General features: G+C 39.9%; 1 protein-coding gene across 2 annotated transcripts in view; it reads right to left on the reverse strand.

Moving 5' to 3' along the window:
* The window catches only part of Trpa1 (transient receptor potential cation channel subfamily A member 1), a 45,314-nt gene extending 25,517 nt beyond the window's left edge, over positions 1–19,797 (reverse strand). For both annotated transcript variants that reach the window (XM_037205628.1, XM_028864648.2), the window contains exons 1-8: positions 19,551–19,797; positions 13,745–13,904; positions 11,836–12,011; positions 7,404–7,511; positions 5,611–5,719; positions 5,300–5,445; positions 4,304–4,440; positions 1,513–1,561 (exon numbers count right to left, since the gene is read on the reverse strand). In XM_037205628.1, the coding sequence (XP_037061523.1) occupies positions 1,513–1,561; positions 4,304–4,440; positions 5,300–5,445; positions 5,611–5,719; positions 7,404–7,511; positions 11,836–12,011; positions 13,745–13,904; positions 19,551–19,661 (996 nt within the window). In that variant the 5' untranslated portion in view covers positions 19,662–19,797. The remainder of the gene's footprint in view (positions 1–1,512; positions 1,562–4,303; positions 4,441–5,299; positions 5,446–5,610; positions 5,720–7,403; positions 7,512–11,835; positions 12,012–13,744; positions 13,905–19,550) is intronic.
* Positions 19,798–20,045: the final 248 nt, after the last annotated feature.

Here is a 20,045-nt window from a genome sequence, read left to right on the forward strand (position 1 = left end):
CAGAAGAGGGCACCTGATTTCATTATAGATGGTTGTGAGCCACCATGTGGTTGCTGGGAATTGAACTCAGGACATTAGGAAGAGCAGCCAGTGCTCCTAACCTCTGAGCCATCTCTCCAGGCCCCCAAGAAATTATTTTTAAATGTCTTTAATTTTGAATTTTTCCACATGTATTGACTGTGTAATTTTTAAATCATCAATAAGTAATCATTCAGTTAAAAATACTTATTTTATTTGAAGTAGATAAACCGAGACAACTGAATAGAAATTATGAAGGTAAGAGTTTAACAAAACATGCATGTGAAAATTCATTTTGTTATTTTTTTGTGTTGTGGAACTATATTTCACATGATAAGAGACAAAGTGCCTTTGAAATTTCCATGGAGCAAATCCTCTACTTTGGACAGAGTAGCAAAGTCAGCATAAGCCTTGAGTCGGGCATTTTCCTTTGCTCTTTCAGAGCTCAGCTGACAGTAGCAGCAACAGCCTCATAGAAAGGTAAAGGCAGTGGGTGAGGGGCAGCCACGATTCTCTGGATAGGACATTTGTAAGAAAGCACACACAGCACCAAAAACACGGTATCTAGTGAAGCTCTTCCAAAGTTTTCTGTGTAAACACCACAACTTCAGCAGTTGATTTAACAACACAGAAAGTGCTGAATATGATGAGTGAAGCTGTGCTGAGTGTCCCTCTTGTGGGCATAATACACCCACCACACAACCATGCAAGTGCATACTCGTGAAAATGCCAGTCAAAAGCTGGCCAAGCCAGCTTCTCCAAGTGAAGAAGATCCTATGCTTTCCCTAGCAGGCAGCATCTCTTCAACATAGTTTTTAACTTCATTGTTTTTCATGGTTTGGAAGATGATGCTGATGAGGTGGGACTAAATGCTTTATTAGAAGATAAAAGGGGCATAGGCGGCCTGTCTTATATGTGCCCCAAGATAGCACTGTTATAAAGGCTCTGCTGACTTGTCTACACCCAACAGTTCCAAGAGGACCCATTCACAGGCCATCAAATGAACTTACTTTGCAACAGACCCATGAACTCTAAGTACAAAAAAAAAAAATTGATAAGGACATCAAAATATATACCCCAATTCTTTTAACCTCATAGGTTGATTACTGCATCCACAGGAAATACACTCTTGGGAATGTGTCAATCAGCCTTCTGGAAACTTTGGCAGCCAAATAACCACCCATAATTTCTTTGTACTTCCTTCTTAGTAAGGCTTTAACTCCTGGCCCACATTCTTTTTTTTTAAATATAAATTGCAATTAATAAGCAAAATTCTTATGGCCATGATTTAAAATAGCATTTCAAAAACTATCATGTTTGAGACTAAGATTAAAATAATTTTAATTTCCACAAATATTCGTATTAAATTTGAAATACACAGATATGTTAAGCAAGAACTGTGGTTTCTTTTAGAAAACCCATGCTATATTTAAGTGATGTTTTCAAGTGCAAGTAGTACTTTAAGAAGACTAGGCCTGTCAATTGAATAATTACCACTGAAATTAAGTAGTCTGCCAGGTCATGGTGGTCAAACAATGAGGCTCTGGAAAAAAAAAGAATTAAGATTTTATTGAAATAAATGGGAAAAACTAAAGCTGCTGTAATCAGAAGTAGATTTAACTGGACAATGACTAATTCAATGTTATAGTAAAGAATTCAGATTCTGGGTAGCATATTTTCAAAGTAATAAAAATCAGGAAAAATAAAATACAGCACAAAAATGACTCATTGTTTAATGAGCTGTTTTATCCTTCATATAAAATCTTCATTCTGAAGTGAGTACCAACTTCTGCCTTTTAATGGAGATGAAAGAACTTGGGAGCATCATTGTGATTGTAGGGATCATACAAGATGTGCCTAAAATGTGTCTGTTGTATGCAGAAGGTCTGCTGGTAGGCTGGGTGGGCAGGGCTCCTCTTCAGCAAAGCCAATGAGGAAGCATCAGCTTTCCTGAGCTCTTAGGAAGCCTGAACTTCCTATGGAGAGAACTGAAATCACTTTAGGCCTCTCTCACACCAAGTTACAAGACAATGCTAGTTAATAATAACTGAAAGCCACGAATATTCATTAAAAGTCACTGTTCAGATACGAATGCTAATGACTTAAAACTTGATGTTTTCTATTGGATCTCACACTGTTCCCATTCAAGGCCCTCAGCTACTCTTAATTTTTTGTACACATGTAAATTTCAGAACACTTTTGAGTGTTACAAAAAGTTCACAAGATATAGCATGGAGCCCTATTTTCCTAACATAATTGTTTCTTAGGCATACTCATATTCTAAAACTATGTTATGAAAAGTCACTGGATATCCAAAAGTCAATGGATATTGACTGAACATTATAATCAAAGAATTCTAAATAAAGTCCCAACTCACCCAAGTGGTTCCAACAGAATCTGGGATGTGAGAATCAGCCCTGATAGTTCCCAAGTTCTTGTAGGTTTCATATGCAGAGAACTTTTTGTTTCATTTATTTATTTTTATTACATATATCAATTTATTTGCGTACATGTGTGTGTGTGTGTGTGTGTGTGTGTGTGTGTGTGTGTTGCAGTGCACATGTAGAAGTCAGAAGACAATTTGTAGGAGTCATTTCTCTTCTCCTATGACATGTACTCCACGGTTGAACTCAGCTCATCAGGCTTGGTGGCAAGTATCCAAATATCTTGCTGACCCTAAGTTTTTGCTTTTAGGGTTTCTAGTTGTATTCTTTTGGATCAGCATTCCTGAATTCATGCTGATTCATTTTTCATAATCTTCTTTTGTCATCATATGCTTATGTTTATATAATTTATCATTCATGTCTTCATATCTTTGAAGAAATGAAATATTTTGACTGTCATTCTTTTAATCTTGCTCTGTATTTGTCATTGAAAGTAAACAAATCTTTTGTTAGTTTGGGGATTTATTGTTTTGTTTTTTAAAATATTTTCCCTTTATATTAGGAAAATTTAGTTTGCAGATTCATCCTATGTGAGACCCTGCCTATAAATGCATATTTCATCAGGGCTAGTAGCTTTGCTCATCTGGATATCCATTCTCCCCTTCCCAGTTCAGAAGTACATCTTACAGATTATACACTTCAGATTCCTTTCCTGAAGAGATAATGCAGCTTTCCTGCTCCAGTTAGTGGCTGAGAACTTACCAGCCCTCTTCTGCCATCCCAGACTTCTACCTAATCATAGTTGTGGAGGAGAAGAGGAGAGAGACAAGTACAGAGAAATGATGCTATGACTCACATAGGGAATATTAAATCTCTGCCTTCCCAATGGACTTGAGTCCCAATCTACACTTCCTGCTTCTCTGCCCAGCATCCAGGAAGCCTCCACCACCAAAATAGTTCTCTTTATTTAAAACCTTGGTTAGAGAATTTCCTACAGCTGTTTTAAAACATTGATGTCTACTTAAAGGTGAAGGCATTAGTGATCAGAAGGGGAACTATGGAGAAGCCACATGCATCTGCTCCATCCTGGTCACTAAATGCCAGTAGAACACACCTGAAAAAACGAGTTTAGAACTGGCTTAGGAAATTTCACATGTTGGCTTCCTTAGCCCTTCCTAGAGGATCAATGGCTGATCCGGAATATGGTGCTGACACTTCTGGAAAGTTCCACTTACTTTGATTCCTGAGGTATGTTAGAGATTCTAGATGAGACACAACATCATTGTGATGAATTCCCTTCTGACCTTTGTCCCTTTCATGTTTGATTCCAAGCCTGACTTATGTGAGAGGCATCTAGCTACTGCAGCTTGCTTTGATTTTAATCACATCACGTATCTACTGCGAACCTTCCCACTTTTGTTTCTATGTATCTTTACTGAAGAAGTGAATTGCTTACATTGTTGGATCTTGTTTTATGATTCATCCTGTTGATGTCATTTGACTGGTGAATTTAATCTCTCAAGATTTTTACTGTTAGGCATGACTTTCCACCTGACATTTGGTAATTGTCCATTGATTTGAATGTTTTTAGAAACTTGCCATCATTCGTTTTTACCACTATTAATTTATTCATTATTGGGGTCTTCAGACTTTCTGTTGTATGTGATTATTTATCCTTCATGTATAGGTTTTATACATAGTATGTTTTCATGATAATAGTTATCCTTTTCTTTAATCATTGCAAAGGTATTTCTTATGGGTCTGTTGAAGAATTCCTTTACTTTCTGGTTATTTGAGAAGAATGATTCAACTTTAGATCCTTTACTACCATTCTGGCTAATTTTTTCAAGCAATATATATATATATATATTTAACATATGAATGACAGGTTGGCTACTTGCCTGTGAAGCAGGGTCTCCTGATTGCCATCAACTGCATTCACAATATCACTGCTTCCAGTATAGGATGAGATCATGAGTTTAACAATGTCAGTGGCTCCCTGGGTTGCAGCAAAATGGAGGGCCATGCATTTGCCATTCTATAAACAGTGTTGATGTCAGCATTAGCTTAAATCCAAACTTAAGGATCTAACACATGTAAATTCAGCAGTGAGTCTATTTTTCCCAGACCTAGGATGTCAGAAGGCAATGAACCGCACCATTTGACTTACTAAAAACCCTGAGTATGAAGGCCTTTCTAGCAAAGGCCTCCTAGCAACCCAAGTGCTCTTGGCATACACTTCCATCACTATCATTTGAATACCATTCTCTTCTTAAAAAGTATGAGTCTCATTCCTTACTGAGGCAGCTGAATGAAATGACTCCATATGAATAGGGTCACTTCTATTTCAAAGAATTTGGAAGTGATAAGAAGAAGCTTCACATGATTAATAGGCCAATTTCTGCTTCCTCCACAAAGGAAAGGCCTTTATGGGAGCTGACCCACAGCACTAAAGGGGAAAGTCCCTGTAGTCCATGCTCTTTATCAGGTCAGGACCCAGGCTCAGTCAGAACTCTTACATACATATCCTCAGAAGTGAATTAGGTGATCCTTAATTAAAAGACACAAGTCTTTAGAATAGAACCCAAGACATTCATGACTGGACTTCAGTGTTCCTGGCTTGGCATATTAATGCTGTTCTCATTGAGGTTAGGCCTCAGCACAGCTCATGGCAGCTGAGTGGGGTGTACTCGTTGCCGCATCCGCCTTGTCATTTGCTTGGGAATGTTGAAATTTTTAAAATTAGAGAACATTTTCTTCAGAATGGACAGAGGAATAGCACTCCTTTGTGCTATATGCATTTCCAGTCTTACCTGCGTATAAAGGAGCCACAAAACGTTTGGGAAATAATGTATGGGAATTCTCAAATCAGAGTGCCATACAGACTGAACACTTGCCTCTATCATGTCGATGTGCGCACCATTGTCCAGGCACATTTTGATCATGTCCAAGTCACCACTTTGAACTGCCAGGTGGAGTGGGCTAGCTTTCTTATGATTCACAAAGTTAATATGAGACTCCTTGGTGAAGCCGTGCTTTTCACCTTTGGAAGAAAACACCATTGAAGGTGAATAGGGGAAATAAATAGGCTTCTGAAAGAAAGGACCTTTAGAATTACATAAAGGCTCATGTATAGATTTTATTTTTTTCATAAGAAGGGTATCTAAAGGTTGCTTTACTGTGTAGACTATAGAAAGCATCAACTCACCATAGTTTAGTACTAATTGCATGCATTTCTTGGCACCTGCAAATGCAGCCTGGTGAACAGGGTAGTCTCCCCATTTATTTGATTTACACAGCTTCGCTCCTTTTTCTAACTGGAGGGAAGGGAGAAACAAGAATGGTGATACAAGCTAAGTGACAGGTTGACAAGGATTTCCGTGCTTCCAGCAGGCCACTTCATCTTTCAGAGCCCCTGGGAGAGCACGCCGAAAGCTCTGCAGACGTGCAGTCTAGGCAAGATAGCAACTACAGAATAGGGTTAGGACTGCAGTAGAGATGCTTTGCATCTTACAAAGATGAAGATACACTATGATGCAAAAAAAATATCAATCTTAATCTCCCAACACACTCAACATAGTTTTTTCAATGTCATGCGAAATATTTAATTTTTAAAACACAGGCCATTTGAGTCACATAAATATTTTCAGTTTGAGATGGGACTAGTACAAGTGCCAAGTGTGATGAAAAAGAACAATTTAGATGCCGTCACGTATGGGAAAGTCTGAAGCACTATGACATGCCATGTTAAAATTTCAAAGACTGGCCGGGCGGTGGTGGCGCACGACTTTAATCCCAGCCCTCGGGAGGCAGAGCCAGGCAGATCTCTGTGAGTTCGAGGCCAGCCTGGGCTACCAAGTGAGTTCCAGGAAAAGGCACAAAGCTACACAGAGAAACCCTGTCTCGAAAAACCAAAAAAAAAAAAAAAAAAAAAAAATTCAAAGACTGGAATGATCTGACATTCCTTCACTTCCTGCAGTGTTCTGTTGTTCTAAGTTGTTAGTAGCCGATAGTCAACTAAAAGCAAAATATTAACACACATTTGCATATGCAACACAAATATACGTAACGAAATATTTGTATACCTTCTATTTCTGAATAGCAGGCAAGTTAGCCAGAAACACTTGGAAAGGAGCTAATTGGATGAAATTCCATTAGTGGAACAGAAGCTATCCCTGAGACAGGTACCTTCAGTGTCTTGATAAAATTCCAGTAGTGCCCTCACCAAGGGTGCTACCTGGAACAGAAGCAGTCCCCAAGACAGGTACCTCCAGTGTCTTGGGGTGTCACACCTGGGAAACTTTACAGAGAGATGGCCGACTTTCTGAATTCAGGCTTTGGAGAAACCATAGTCAAAGTTCCAGTCTTGGGAATGGAAATCAAGTGTTTCTTTCCTGCTTTCTGCTTAGAGGTCAAATAACTCTGTAACTGTCCATATTCATGTTTTCTCAAATGGTTTAATTTTAAAAATTTTTACATATATGGTGTTTTATCTGTATGCATGTCTGTGAACCATGTGTGTGTCTGATGCACAGAGACCAGAAGAGGGCGTTAGAACTCCTGGGGTTAGAGATGATTATAATCCACCATGTGGGTGTGGCAGCTGAACCTGAGTCCTCTGGAAGAACAGCCAGTACTCTTATCACTGAGCCGTCTTTTCAGTCTCAGGATCAAATGGTTCTAGTGTCAAACAGGTTGTTATATTTTGGTTTTATATTCTAGCTAGCCCTACTGCCAGATTCATCTTAATCATTGCCTATATTTTCTTTTTACCTTATTTTTTTCATGCTTCATTTTTAGTCTTCTGTATACATTCTAGGGTCCACATTGAATCCTAGAGGTGTATCCACATTAAAAAGCACTGAGAACTAAGTTCTTTAGACCTACTTTCTGTATTTTCGATTTTGCTAAGGAGATACCATGAAATGTTTCTTAAATAGCAGTTTGTGACAGAATCATAGAAAGAAAGCCACACAGAGTGTGATTCATTGATTTACAAACCAAAAGCTGCAAAGCTTCACTGTTGTCTTTGGCACATGCGGACATCAGAGCTGTGTTTCCATTTTCTCCTTCTAAATTGATGTTGGTGGTGGTGTGCTCAATCAAGACCTGGACAAACGAAGAAATCATTGTTAAAGAGCTAAACTGCTGGTTCTCAAATACAGTCACGTCTCCCAGTAGACTAGATTGCCAAACACCATGTCTGACCCATCTTTTCTGATTCCTCTTCCATAACATACTGAATACAAAAAATACTACAATAAAACTTAGCAAGGGCTTATACTTTTTTTCAGTACCAGTAACTGAACCTAGTAGCTCATGCCCGTTGAACAATGTTCAACTACTGAGTCATTTCCCCAGCCTTATTTGTACATTCATTTTCGACATTGAGACAGGGTCACATTGCCCGGGATTGCCTTTACTTAGCAATGTACTTTAGGCAAAGACTTGAATTTACTCTCCTTCTTCATTAGCCCCTGTGCAGCTGCATCTCAATGCTGCACCACTGGCATTGGGTTTGTCATTGTTGTTTGCTTACGTGCTGAAGCTTATCAAGCCAGCTGTTTCCTAAAATCCTCTGCTTCTTCCAAGTAAACAACTTCCTAGCAGAATTCCTTCCCAACAGAGTGTATTCTAATGTGACACACAGCCGATGAATTAGGCTAACTAATGAGTTCTGTTCATAGGAGAAAACCCGAGCTGAGGTTTAGTACATAAAAACAAACAGGGGAACTCTTTAAGGTGAAGAGAAATTAGAAGCAAAGGATCCCTCCACAGACTTCAGGCCCCTTCAGGGTCCGTTCTTCAAATCCAGATTCACATGCAAAGGAACCCACCAAGGTCTACTAGAAGCATTTCCCCATCCCACAGTTCTACAGCATGTAATTATTCCTTCCTTCCTTCCTTCCTTCCTTCCTTCCTTCCTTCCTTCCTTCCTTCCTTCCTTCCTTCCTTTCTTTCTTTCTTTCTTTCTTTCTCTCTCTCTCTCTCTCTCTTTCTTTCTCTCTCTCTCTCTTTCTCTTCCTTCCTTCCTTCCTTTCTTTCTCTCTCTCTTTCCCTTCCTTCCTTCCTTCCTTCCTTCCTTCCTTCCTTCCTTCCTTCCTTCCTTCCTTCCTTCCTTTCTTTCTTTCTTTCTTTCTTTCTTTCTTTCTTTCTTTCTTTCTTTCTTTCTTTCTTTCTTTCTAGGCTGAATTAAATTCTAGGTGACAGTGGCCACAAAGAGAGCAACTGAACTATGTACCTACTTCTATTCAGTCATGACCAGACATGTCCAGAAGCTCTACAGGACTCTCTGGGGCCCTTGGATAAGAATCCAGGAAATCGAAGGAAAGGCTTAAGCTACTGAGCCAGATTAAGCCCCAAGGACAAAGACCATTAAGACATAAGGCCATGCCCAAGCCCCTAGGCAAATGGTCCCCAAAGATACTGCCTATGTAAGAACCTGAGGTGATTCATAAATGACTGTTGTGGGTTTTTTTTTTTTAACTTTATAACCTTATAGATAATGGTGGATATTGTAGGGGAAAGCTGGTATATCAAATAGTAAAAAAGCCTTTTGGACTGGGAAAGGCTGAGTAGGTACAGGCTAGACCATGGGCATGGCTAGAGAGGTAGGCTGGGGACAGAATTGCTATCCATAAGCAAACCTTCTCCTCTTTCTCCTATTGTCATGAACCAGGTGGTTAAGAATACTGGTAAACATGGCTACGGTAGGTAAACAAAGACCGTTTAAGGCAGAGACAATCCAGCTGTCTGATGACCCTAGTTTTCTCTCTTGGTTTTGTATTGTTCAGGACAACTAGTTTTTTTGTTGTTTTGTTTTTATCTACATACTGATTTCACAAATTATCTATGGGCTTTATTTCTGAACTTTTATTTCTATGCCTCATCTGAAGAATTTTCTAATTAACAGTAGTTTTTCAACAATTACCTGCCTTTGAACTCCCAAATCAAGCCTTTAAAGACAAGACGAATTAAGCTAATGACCACTTATTTATGAAAAGAGCCTTCAGAGAAAGGACCAGAGCTCTCTGAGGAAATAGATGGCACTGCTGGGCAGTCCCTGCAGCCACTGATGATGGGCACAGCACCTGGCTATTGGATGATGCAGTCATTAGGAAGAAGGTAAACAACCTGTTTCCATGCAGATTTTTTCAGTACCTTCTCAGGGGGTCCTGCCTAGTCTTCACAGTTGCTAACTGTTCAGCCACTTCTTCTGCTTAGTCATTCTTCCATTTCATTCAAATACCCACTACTTATCAGGACAGTGTCTAGAACTACAATTTTGTTCAGACAAATAAGACATTGCTGTTCTTTCAGAGATAACTAGCCAGCCAGGAAGGAGGCACATCAACATTTAATGACACTGTCATATCACGAAAGTTAAGGTAGACTTCAAAACCCAAGCCCAGCAGACACGGTGAAAGGGGTTCAACTCCACTCTCTCTCCATGTGCTAGAATTCAGACCTTTCCCAGAGCTCGGAAGAAAGCTTTTGTGGCAAAGGGGCCTTGGAACTCTCCTTTGTGGCTTACTGACAATCAGCTTGGGTGTGGGTTAGCATATTTGCTAAAAATCAGCACTTCCTGTACTGTTTCCACAGGAAAATCTATTGTTAAATTCCAAACAGCCTAGTGGTTCTCAACCTTCTCAATGCTGTGACCTTTTAATACAGTTCCTCGTGTTGTGGTGACCCCCAATTATAAAATTATGTTGCTACTTCATAATTGTGATTTTGCTACTGTTATGAATCATAAGGTAAATATCTGATATGCAGCTCCACAAAGGGGTTACAACCCACAGGTTGAGACCAACTGTTCTAGAACATAATCCATCTGTAAATGGCAGTCCTCTGAGGAAGCAAATTTGCTTTCTAATATGCCTGTGAATCTACGAGGTGCAGTCTAAAAATCATGGGCTAAATCCTACCTTTTAAATATTTACCAGGGATTGTTGTGTGATATTTTGTTTGCATTCTGATAAATAAAGTTTGCCTGGAAATCAGAGGGCAGAGATAGCCACTAGTGAACCATAGAGGTCAGGCAGTGGTGGCATACACCTTTAATCCCAGCACTTGGAAGGAGGAAGCAGGAAGATCAGGATTTCAAAGACACCCTGGGCTACATGAGATTGAACCAGTCTAAAAGAGAAACAGAGCTGGGCGGTGGTGGTACACGCCTTTAATCCCAGTACTAGGGAGGCAGAGACAGGAATATAAGGTGGGTGGAGACAGGAACTATCTCCATTTGGTCTGTGATTTCCTAGAGGTAAGAAGTCTCTAGTGGTTGCTGCTCTGCTTCTCTGATCTCTCAGTTTTCACCCTAACATCTGACTCTGGTTTTTATTGACTAAGACTAATTGGGACCAAGGTCCAAAGCTTTGAAGAACAAAAACAAAATCAATTCCCACATATGATCTCTGTATCTCTTGTTGATCTATCTTTGACAGGCTGTCCATCTAATAGAACTATGGGCTCTGCCTTCACTAAGGTTCTAATCATCCTTTTCATTTCAGTCATTTATGAAAGAGATCTAAATGGCAAGGCCTAGAGCTGGAGTTGTGCAATTTTAGGCAAGTCATTTAGTTCTTTTTGTGCCTCTTAGTCAGCTATCAAATGGAGATACAAATATTCTTAATTTATACTTTTTAGTGAGAGTTTAATAAAGGCACAAAGCTATTTTTAAAATGCCTGATAAATTAAAACTCAAGAAAAGTTGAACTGTGATTATTATGACCATTGTTCTCACAGTCTTACTCATCGGTGTCACCCATCACCATCCTCCTCCCCATTGCCACCATATCATCATCATCATCACCACCACAACCACCATCATATCATCACCCACCACCACAACCACCATCATATCATCATATCATCATCATCACCACTACAACCACCATCATATCTGTAAGGATTATGTCCTTATTACATCGCCAGCCTACAATGGCGTCCCAGCCTAAAAAGCAGGTATGCCCTCCCACGGGTCTCTCTCTCTCCCCGTATTTCCTCTGTCCTCCCCGAGGTCTCTCTCTCTCTCTCTCTCTCTCTCTCTCTCTCTCTCTCTCTCTCTCTCTCTCCTCTCTCTCTCTCTCCCTCTCTCCTAATAAAGCTCTAAAAAGGTAGCCATGGCTCATGATTCCTCCGCTACCGCAGCATCCAGCGTTCTCTTCCGTCACTGTGCGGTGGCCAGCCACAGCACCCAATTAAACCCCCTCAATGTCTATTATTATGCTCTATGTCATTTCCATCACCCCTCCTCCTCATCATCATCCCCATCATTTGGTGAGAAGTAAACATCATAGTTGTTACACTTCATTTGCCATTGCATCTCACTTGAAGCTGGCCATTCCAGCTGAAACAGGAAAGAGGTCAGATGTGGATTCTGGCCCCTTCTCCAGGGTCAGCCCCACTCCCAGGTGGCCAGCAGCCTCACCTTGGTCATTTCATTGTACGTGGCCTGTACAGCTATGTGAAGGGGTGCCATCATGTTGCTGTTTCGAAGGTTTGGATTTGCTCCTTGGCTAAGAAGAAACTTCACACTTTCAACTTGGTTTTTTTCTGCAGCCCAGTGCAGTGGGGTATTTCCACAATTATCCATTGTATTCAGCACTAAAGAAATTACAAAATATGCATTAAATTTAGTTTGGCATGTACTTAATACCTCCTTGTAACTACCCACTTCAAAACTTAGTGTCAAGTGTTTATGAAACCAGCTACATTGTCTTAGAATATAGAAATAGGATACAGTTTTAGTTCTCGAAATTATCCAATGAATACCATTTGAGACTATATGAAAGTATGTAAAGATCTTAAAAGTTAGGTTAATTTTTTTACATAGTATCTATAAAAATGAATCCTCTTGTTGCTCAACTTTTATCTGTGTATTAATTTCATAATTGTAATATAATGCTGAGATTACATCAGAGCAAATCCTAGCTTAGCTCCATGTGACTGTGATTTCACTTAAACTTGCAGTTGCCCAAAAGATGCCCCCATGACAAATGGACAGAAAGATGAAGATGCTGAAACCTAGAGAGGCTAAAAGTCCTCCTGTTCCAGCACACTGCTCCTGAGGAGTTATGTGAATCACTCGGCTGTCTCAGTCAAACTTGATAAAAAAAAATAGACCTGTATGAAAATATGTACATATTTATATGCATATTTACTTATATATGTATAGAAACACACACTCCTGTAAAAGCTATGGGGAGAATAATATTGGGTCATGTCTGTAAAGATTTTAGCAGACTATGTGGCCTATTGCAAGGATTTCAAAAATGTTCATGGGAAAAATGGCAGGTCACTAATAAACTCCCAAGTTGGATTTTGCATCCCTGGTGGTGGACATGCTTTCCATGTATTTGTAAAGTATACATGTGCTGCTATTTGCCTTGTGAATGCTGTATAAGAATAGAATGTTCTTCATTCTGCATTGCCCAGTAGCTACGATAAGGTAGTCATGGTGGTACATCACTAAGTCTGAAGAAAAGGAAAAGTACTCACTCATGAATTGAGCTTGGTGGCTATCAACAGTAGTGGGAACCATGAGGCAGCCAAGTTTCCTTTTTCTCTCTCTTTTAAAATTTTCTTCCTCTATTCCTTTCATTCACCAAAGTTTTTAATTCTCAACCCACCTCCCCCCAATACCTTAGACCCTCGTTTTGCTTAAGCAAGACAAAATATTCTATTCAGCATCAAACAATTAAACAGCTTCGTCACCAACATACCATTTGAAAATGCTTTTAGCTTGACTACTTTTCACAATTCATTTCCCTGTAAACATAGGGGCTTTCTAAAGCAGGTCTTTCTTGTGACCTTCTTCCTACTTGATGTCTTTGTAGCAACGGATCCACCTAACTTAGCATCCCAGTGATTTCTCTCCTGCCTGTGACCCACAACTCTCTTGTCTACTACACTCTACCTCTGCCATCCATCTCTTTTTGTCCACCCCCCTAGCTACCTCTTATTAACAATCCCTGTTCTCCTAAACTGTGTCCATGCATGTGTGTTCTCAATCTCATCTACTTCTTAGGCGAAGCCCTAGAGCAGTAGCTCCATCCTCTGCAGTTCTGACTGTGTGTGATATTTCCAAGAGGATGTGCCCAAGATATGCCAACTCAGAGTAATTAAATCTCACACTCTCGCGCTGACTTTGTTCCTGTTTGGTCTGATTGGTCAAGCTGTTTACCCAGTCTCTTAAAGTAGAACTCATATAGTCCACTCCAGCTTCCCAGACATTCCCTTCACATTCAGTCTACCCATAAGCAGTGTCACAGGTATAAATTTCCTGGTCATCCACAAATCTAAGTGCTTTATGAACCCGCACTACAACACTTGGTTACCTTCACAAGAAGAACCATGGATGATCATCTTCATTAGTTCAATCTGACCTTCTGCTGCTGCATGATGCAAAGGGGAGATACTTTCATCCTCATATTTGCTTAGTTTTCTTCGGTTCTTGATGAAGTCTTCTAATCTATACATATCTCCTTCAATGTCCACCTATAGAAGTATAAAAAGTCCATTACCTAAAACAAGTATGTGCAAAACTTTAAAATATAAAATTAGTCACATAGTAGCCTGAAGACTTTACTGCTGTTCAAAACTGTCATGAGTACAAAAATATGTTTCTTAAAGAACCCAGTACATATAGACAGCAAGTAGGCAAATGCCTATGAATTGATAAATCCATTAAACAAATGTTTAATTTTTCTGACCATACTCTTACATATGTGAAAGGAATAAAAGCCTCAAGAAAAGTTTTGAAGAAAATTTATACAATATGCTCTGAGAAATAATATATTAAAAAATACAGAGGGCTTTGCTTTGCTGGGTGAAATGTATTTCAGTTACAGCAAGAGGAATCAAGAAATAGTGGACTGAAAATGGTCATAGCACAGTGAGCACACGTGCGGAAATGTTTTCTGAAAGTCCTTATTTTGTAGTTCATAGATGTTCATGAAAGTAGTAAAAAGAAGTAGAGTCTATGAATGTGAGGGTTATTAAGTCTAGGAACCTAAAGTATTCTATCTTTTTCGGCCCCTCCTGCCTACAGTCAGTCTCCACCCAAACCCTCCCTTACACACCAAAGCTAGGATCATCCTGAAGCAGTGTCCCTAAGGAATTTGTTCAGGGGTCTAAAACAGCTGCCCTACTCCTGAGCATCCACAACTCCTGCCAAAAATTCAAGAATTTCCACTTAATATCCATAACAACAAGCAATTTCTTTATTCAGTTCTTTAAAAGTTCTAAACGTCTGCCTAACACAGAAAGTGGAGAACTTTAAAAATCAATAATTACAGAAATATTTAACTATCCTCCAATTGTTTTTGCAAGATTTCCATTCAAAGTTGCATTTAGAATTACTGATGTATTTGCAAATGAATGATAAGGCCCTGCTTCCTAGAGGCTGGCCTCAAACCTACAGTGTGGCTGAGGATAACCTAAAATCTTTGATCCTCTTGCTTCTACCTACATAGTATTCAGATTGTAAGTACGAGCCACCACACCAGGTATGTTTTTCGGTTTTATTCACTTTCTTTTTTTTTTTTTTCATTTTTTTAAATTAAGAAATTAATTTTTATTTTACATACCATTCAGAGATCCCCTCTTCCCTCTTCCCATCTCCCCCAGTTTCCCCCTCCCAACCAACTCCCCATTCCCCCCAAGAAGGCAAGCCCCCCCATGGGAAGGCACATCCAGCAGAGGCAAGTTCACGCCCTTCCCCCTGCCTCAAGGCTGCCTGAGGTGTCCCATCATAGGTAGTGGGCTCCAAAAAGTCTCCTCATGCACCAGGGATGAATTCTGATTCTACCACCAGGGGCCCCCCCAAGCAAATCAAGCTACACCACTGTCACATGCAGAGGGCCTAGTTCAGTTCCATGCAGGTTCCACAGCCACTGATCCAACTTTCATGAGTTCCCACTACTTTCTAATACACAGTGACTGTAGGTCACACAACCAGGCCCTTTCCAGGACACTGTTCAAACTTAAACGGATTCTAAGGCAAAAGTTTGAGAAACACTCTGGGTCTTTCCTGTTCTTTCATTTTATTCACTGTGTTCAATGGTTGCTACACATTTGTATGCTTCACTTTTCATGATATATTCATGCGGGTAATTTTCAGAGAGGAATGGAGGAAGAGAGGAGCTTTCACAAAAAACAGAGGGACGTAAAGATTTTTGCTTACTTTTTAAGATAGGGTCTCATGTGTCCCAAGGTTTGGCCTTGAACTTGCTATATAACTTCTGGTTGTCCTGTTTCTACTTCTTGAGTGCTAGGATTGCAGGCTTGTACAACCACTCAAGTTTATTCTATGCTCGGATTCCAACCCAGATCTACAGCCATGCAAGGCAACTCTACCAAATGGAGCTACACCTCAGCTTCCTATAGACTTTTGTATACACTAGGCTACTTGGTGAGTTTTAGTTTCCTAGAGGTTTAAGAGCAAAATATAGGACGTATTCACAGGAGTCCATTGCAGTTCTAGGGTAACACCAAGATTCACAAGATTTATCATTGTACCTTCCAGATTAGAAAACACACTGCTATGTAAAAGCATTTGCCTTCTTTTGCCTGCTTTTAGAACCGGTTTCCTCCTACTGGGTTGCCTCATCCAACTTTAGTATGAGGGTTTGTGCCTAGTCATATTGTAACTTGTCATGCCCTATTCTGTCAATGCCCTGGGAAGACTGCTCTTTTCTGAGGGGAAAAGGAGGAGGAGTGGATCTGCCGGGGAGGGGAGTTGGGGGGACGGATTGGGAAGAGTGGAAGGAGGGAAACTGAGGTTGGAATGTAATATATGAGAGAAGGAAAAAAAAATGCCCGTGTTGTTTTCAAAGCTATTACAAAGACCCAAACCAAAATGTATTACAAGGCAGTAGCTTTGCATAGACCTAAGAGAGCATGATAATTTTTTCTCATGCCAAGAAATAGTCCCCAAACAAAATATCAAGAAAGTTGCTATGAAAGTTGTGGCTATGACTGGTCACCTTTGCCACATAAGATAGCTGTCAACATAATTTGTTATTTTAAAGAAAACTGGTGGTGGCGCACGCCTTTAATCTCAGCACTCAGGAGGCAGAGCCAGGCGGATCTCTATGAGTTCGAGGCCAGTCTGGGCTACCAAGTGAGCTCCAGGAAAGGTACAAAGCTATGCAGAGAAACCCTGTCTCAAAAAACAAAACAAAACAAAACAAAAACAAACAAACAAACAAACAAAAAAAACCTGCAACACTTCACTACTGCAAAGAAAAATTATCAAATGATGAATTCAGCATATTAAGATGAATTCACTAAATGTAAGGACAGAAGAAACTAAAATATCTAAATTTCCCACTTTGAATTTTATTTCTCTTGTCACATAATAGAGCTTAAAACAAATAAACAAAAACAACAAAAAGAAAAAACACGTGTATGTTGGCAGTATCTTGAATAAAAATGTGGCACTTTCCAACGAAAAAACAGTTCCATGTGCTCTTAGTGACTATAGGATAATACAAAGATATCCAGCCATTCTCAGATTTACACATAATCAATAATTAAACTGAGGTTCTTGAAGAAATGGTGCTTTCCTCCTCTTAATGTCTTGCCCTAGCAAAGAAATTGCTCACCTAAATCAATTTGAAAGCATTTTAGCACTTGAATTTGATGTCCTTTGAACAATAATATGGGATACTATTGCCCATCACCAGTGCTGAAAAGAGCAATTTACCAGTCTCTTCAGTGATAAGTAGTTGACATATACCCTCTACACACTTTAGAGGAAGGACTAGGTTCAGAGGTTGGCAAGATACTATTGAGTCCACAGTGATAAAAACAGCCTATAAACATGTCACAGGAACTCATGAAGTGTGTTAAACTCTCTCTATTCAGAACCTGACATGTCATCAGGAAATTCCTTAAGAAAGTTCTTAGGACAGACCTGAGATGCTCATATATAAATTTATATAAAATAAAACCATTTAATACTACTGACTTGTAGTATATTTTGATTTTTTTTTCTTTTGTAACAGGATATTTGAGGCCAGCTTCATCTACAGAGTGAATTCCAGGACAGGCACCAAAACTACGCAGAGAAACCTTGTCTTAAAAAGAAAAGAAAAGAAAAAAAGAAATATCTTTGAAAACTATTCAGGCAAATGCTTTACTTGGTTGCATATTTTTTCATATCTGGAAAGCACATTAAGATATTGTTTTATTCCTCAGTGTTAACCACAATGCAGTTTCATTATTTCTTTCTAGTTTGTGTATTTAAGCCTCTGGTGGATTACATATAATAATTAATCTAGTATAGTTTCCTGTTTTGAGTACTCCCTAAGCTCTTGAGCTCTTGAATTCCGATTTCTATGACTATATTCAAGACACTGGGCACTAGATCTTTTTTACGGAAGTTAGTTCTAAATTAACTCTTCAAATTAGAGACTTCAGCCCCATCTGTTTTAGTCTGCTTGAATGAAATAGATCTAATCGGAATAAGACCAAAAGGGAAAGAAAACTAAGGTGAGAAACTATACATAGCTATAGCATGGTTAAATGCCAACGTATTTTTTAAAAGTACTAACTTGAGTTAACTCAGTGAGTTAGTCATTGAAACTAAAGATACTAAAATAAAAACATAAAGAAAATATTAGGACTGGATAGCAGAAATTCTTCTACAAATCTCTAGAAAACTGAACTTACATGAAGGACTTTTTGAAATCTTAAAATTTCTTTGTGCCCCACAATAATTGTAATGACAGCATCCTAGGAATGAAATTCACTCATGATGTGGTTTTTTCCTACTAAGCAAGAGGCCTTGGTTAATGTGCTAAGTGGGATGGGGAGCAATGTTGACTCTTGTATATGTGTTTCTGTGAGGTAGGGTGCCTCTAACTCATATTGGCAGTTTTGTCTACCTAGACAGCAAGTGAAAAAATGTCTACTAAACTAAATCTGTTCTTATATTCTTGCCTCTGTTAGAACAAAGCTACCAATAGACATACAGACTGAGAAACCACATCTACAGTCATAGATTAAAAAAAAATCAAAGCTCAATAAAAGAGCAAAACAAACAAAAACAACCCAAGTACTAATCAGTACATAAGTAGTTAAATAAACCTTCATGTGTTCCCCACAATGGAATGCTGGGAAGCAGTTATTTTAAAAAAAGTAAATTTTCAAGTACTGAACTGAAAAAGTATTCTAAAATTTACTTCATGTGTGAATCAAAGTGCTATCTCCATGAGTACATACTTTTGTAAGTTAAAAAAAAAAAAAAAAAAACCTCTGTGAAAGTTTGTGTTTGCACAAGCATTTCATTTTCCCCTGAAAAATGCATAAGGAACTATGCGGAGACTAAGTCGCAGTGGGTATTGAAAAGCCACAGTTAATATCTTGACATTTCAAGAGAGTCCCTCCCTTTTTGCTATCAAGCTGAGGATCTCTAATGGGTTTTGTGGGTAGCCGACAGCCAGCCTCTACCCTTCAGAGCAGAGTGGCAGCATCAGGGTCAGCTTGGTAGTGAGCGAGACTTTCTTGCAGGTCAGAACATCCAGAGCGCTGAGGACTCTGAAACCCCCCCTCACAGCTGTCCTCTGGTCCTCACTAGGTCTCCCCCTGCTGGTCTTGTCTCGGTTTGTAGGTTTGTCCCCACCAGGCACATTTGCAAGTTCTCTGTTTCACTTTTAGACAAAACTGCTTCGCCACCCCATGACACTTGTCGGAACGCTATCTGACTACCAGATTCTCAGCTGCAGCGGTTCCACTTCAGTCCAAAGGAAAAATCTGCGTAAACGTCCAAGAGGAACGGCACACACTCCAAATTTGTCCCGATTTCATGCAGTCCTGGGATTCTAAATCTGTTATCTATCAAAAGTACTTAGGGAAATGTCTCCTCTGGCATCAATCTATTTCCTGGCAAGATGGGGTTCAGCAAACAAGTAAGCAAAACAAAGGACCATCAGACGGTGTGGTGGCGCTTTACTGGTGTGATCTCAGGCTCCGCAATCTTAAACATCACTTACCAGTGCTCAGTAGCCCTGTCCACACTCACTGCTTTCTGAACTTGTGTAGCAAACGCATCAGACTACTGCAGGCAAGGAAAGCCCCACCCTCCCACCTCCCACACTGACCTAGCATGCTCCCGACCACCGACTGATTCCCCAGTACCTTAAAGGATTCCTTGGAGCAGTCCATGTCTTCCTCCACGCCGCGATAGACAACGCCCTGGATCTCCTTCCTCTCCTCCGGGCGCAGCATCCTCCTCAGGCTGCACCTCATTGACTCCACCTGGACGCCAGCTGGCGCAGCTGCTCCCCACAAGGCGGCACCTGGTGACAGGGCACTGTGAGCTTGGGACCTGCACCGGGCTCTGCTCGGGAGATTCCCTACAGCCAAAGACCGGTTCTGCCACCGGCTAGGAGGGAACTTCTGTAGAGTTGTTCCCCACTGGGCTACTTGTAGAGCAAGCAGGCGGGGCTCAGGATCCAGACATGAACCACGTGGGCATCTGCCCAGGACCTGCCTCTTTGGAGGACTAGAGTGAAATTCCAAATTGGTGCGGATCCAGTGGATTTGTTAATAAATAAATAAATAAATAAATAAATAAATAAATAAATAAATAAATAAATAAATAAATAAAACAACCTCTCAAAGAAGTGGCGG

This window comes from Peromyscus leucopus, chromosome 5 (assembly GCF_004664715.2).
Source record: "Peromyscus leucopus breed LL Stock chromosome 5, UCI_PerLeu_2.1, whole genome shotgun sequence".
Classification (NCBI taxonomy): domain Eukaryota; kingdom Metazoa; phylum Chordata; class Mammalia; order Rodentia; family Cricetidae; genus Peromyscus; species Peromyscus leucopus.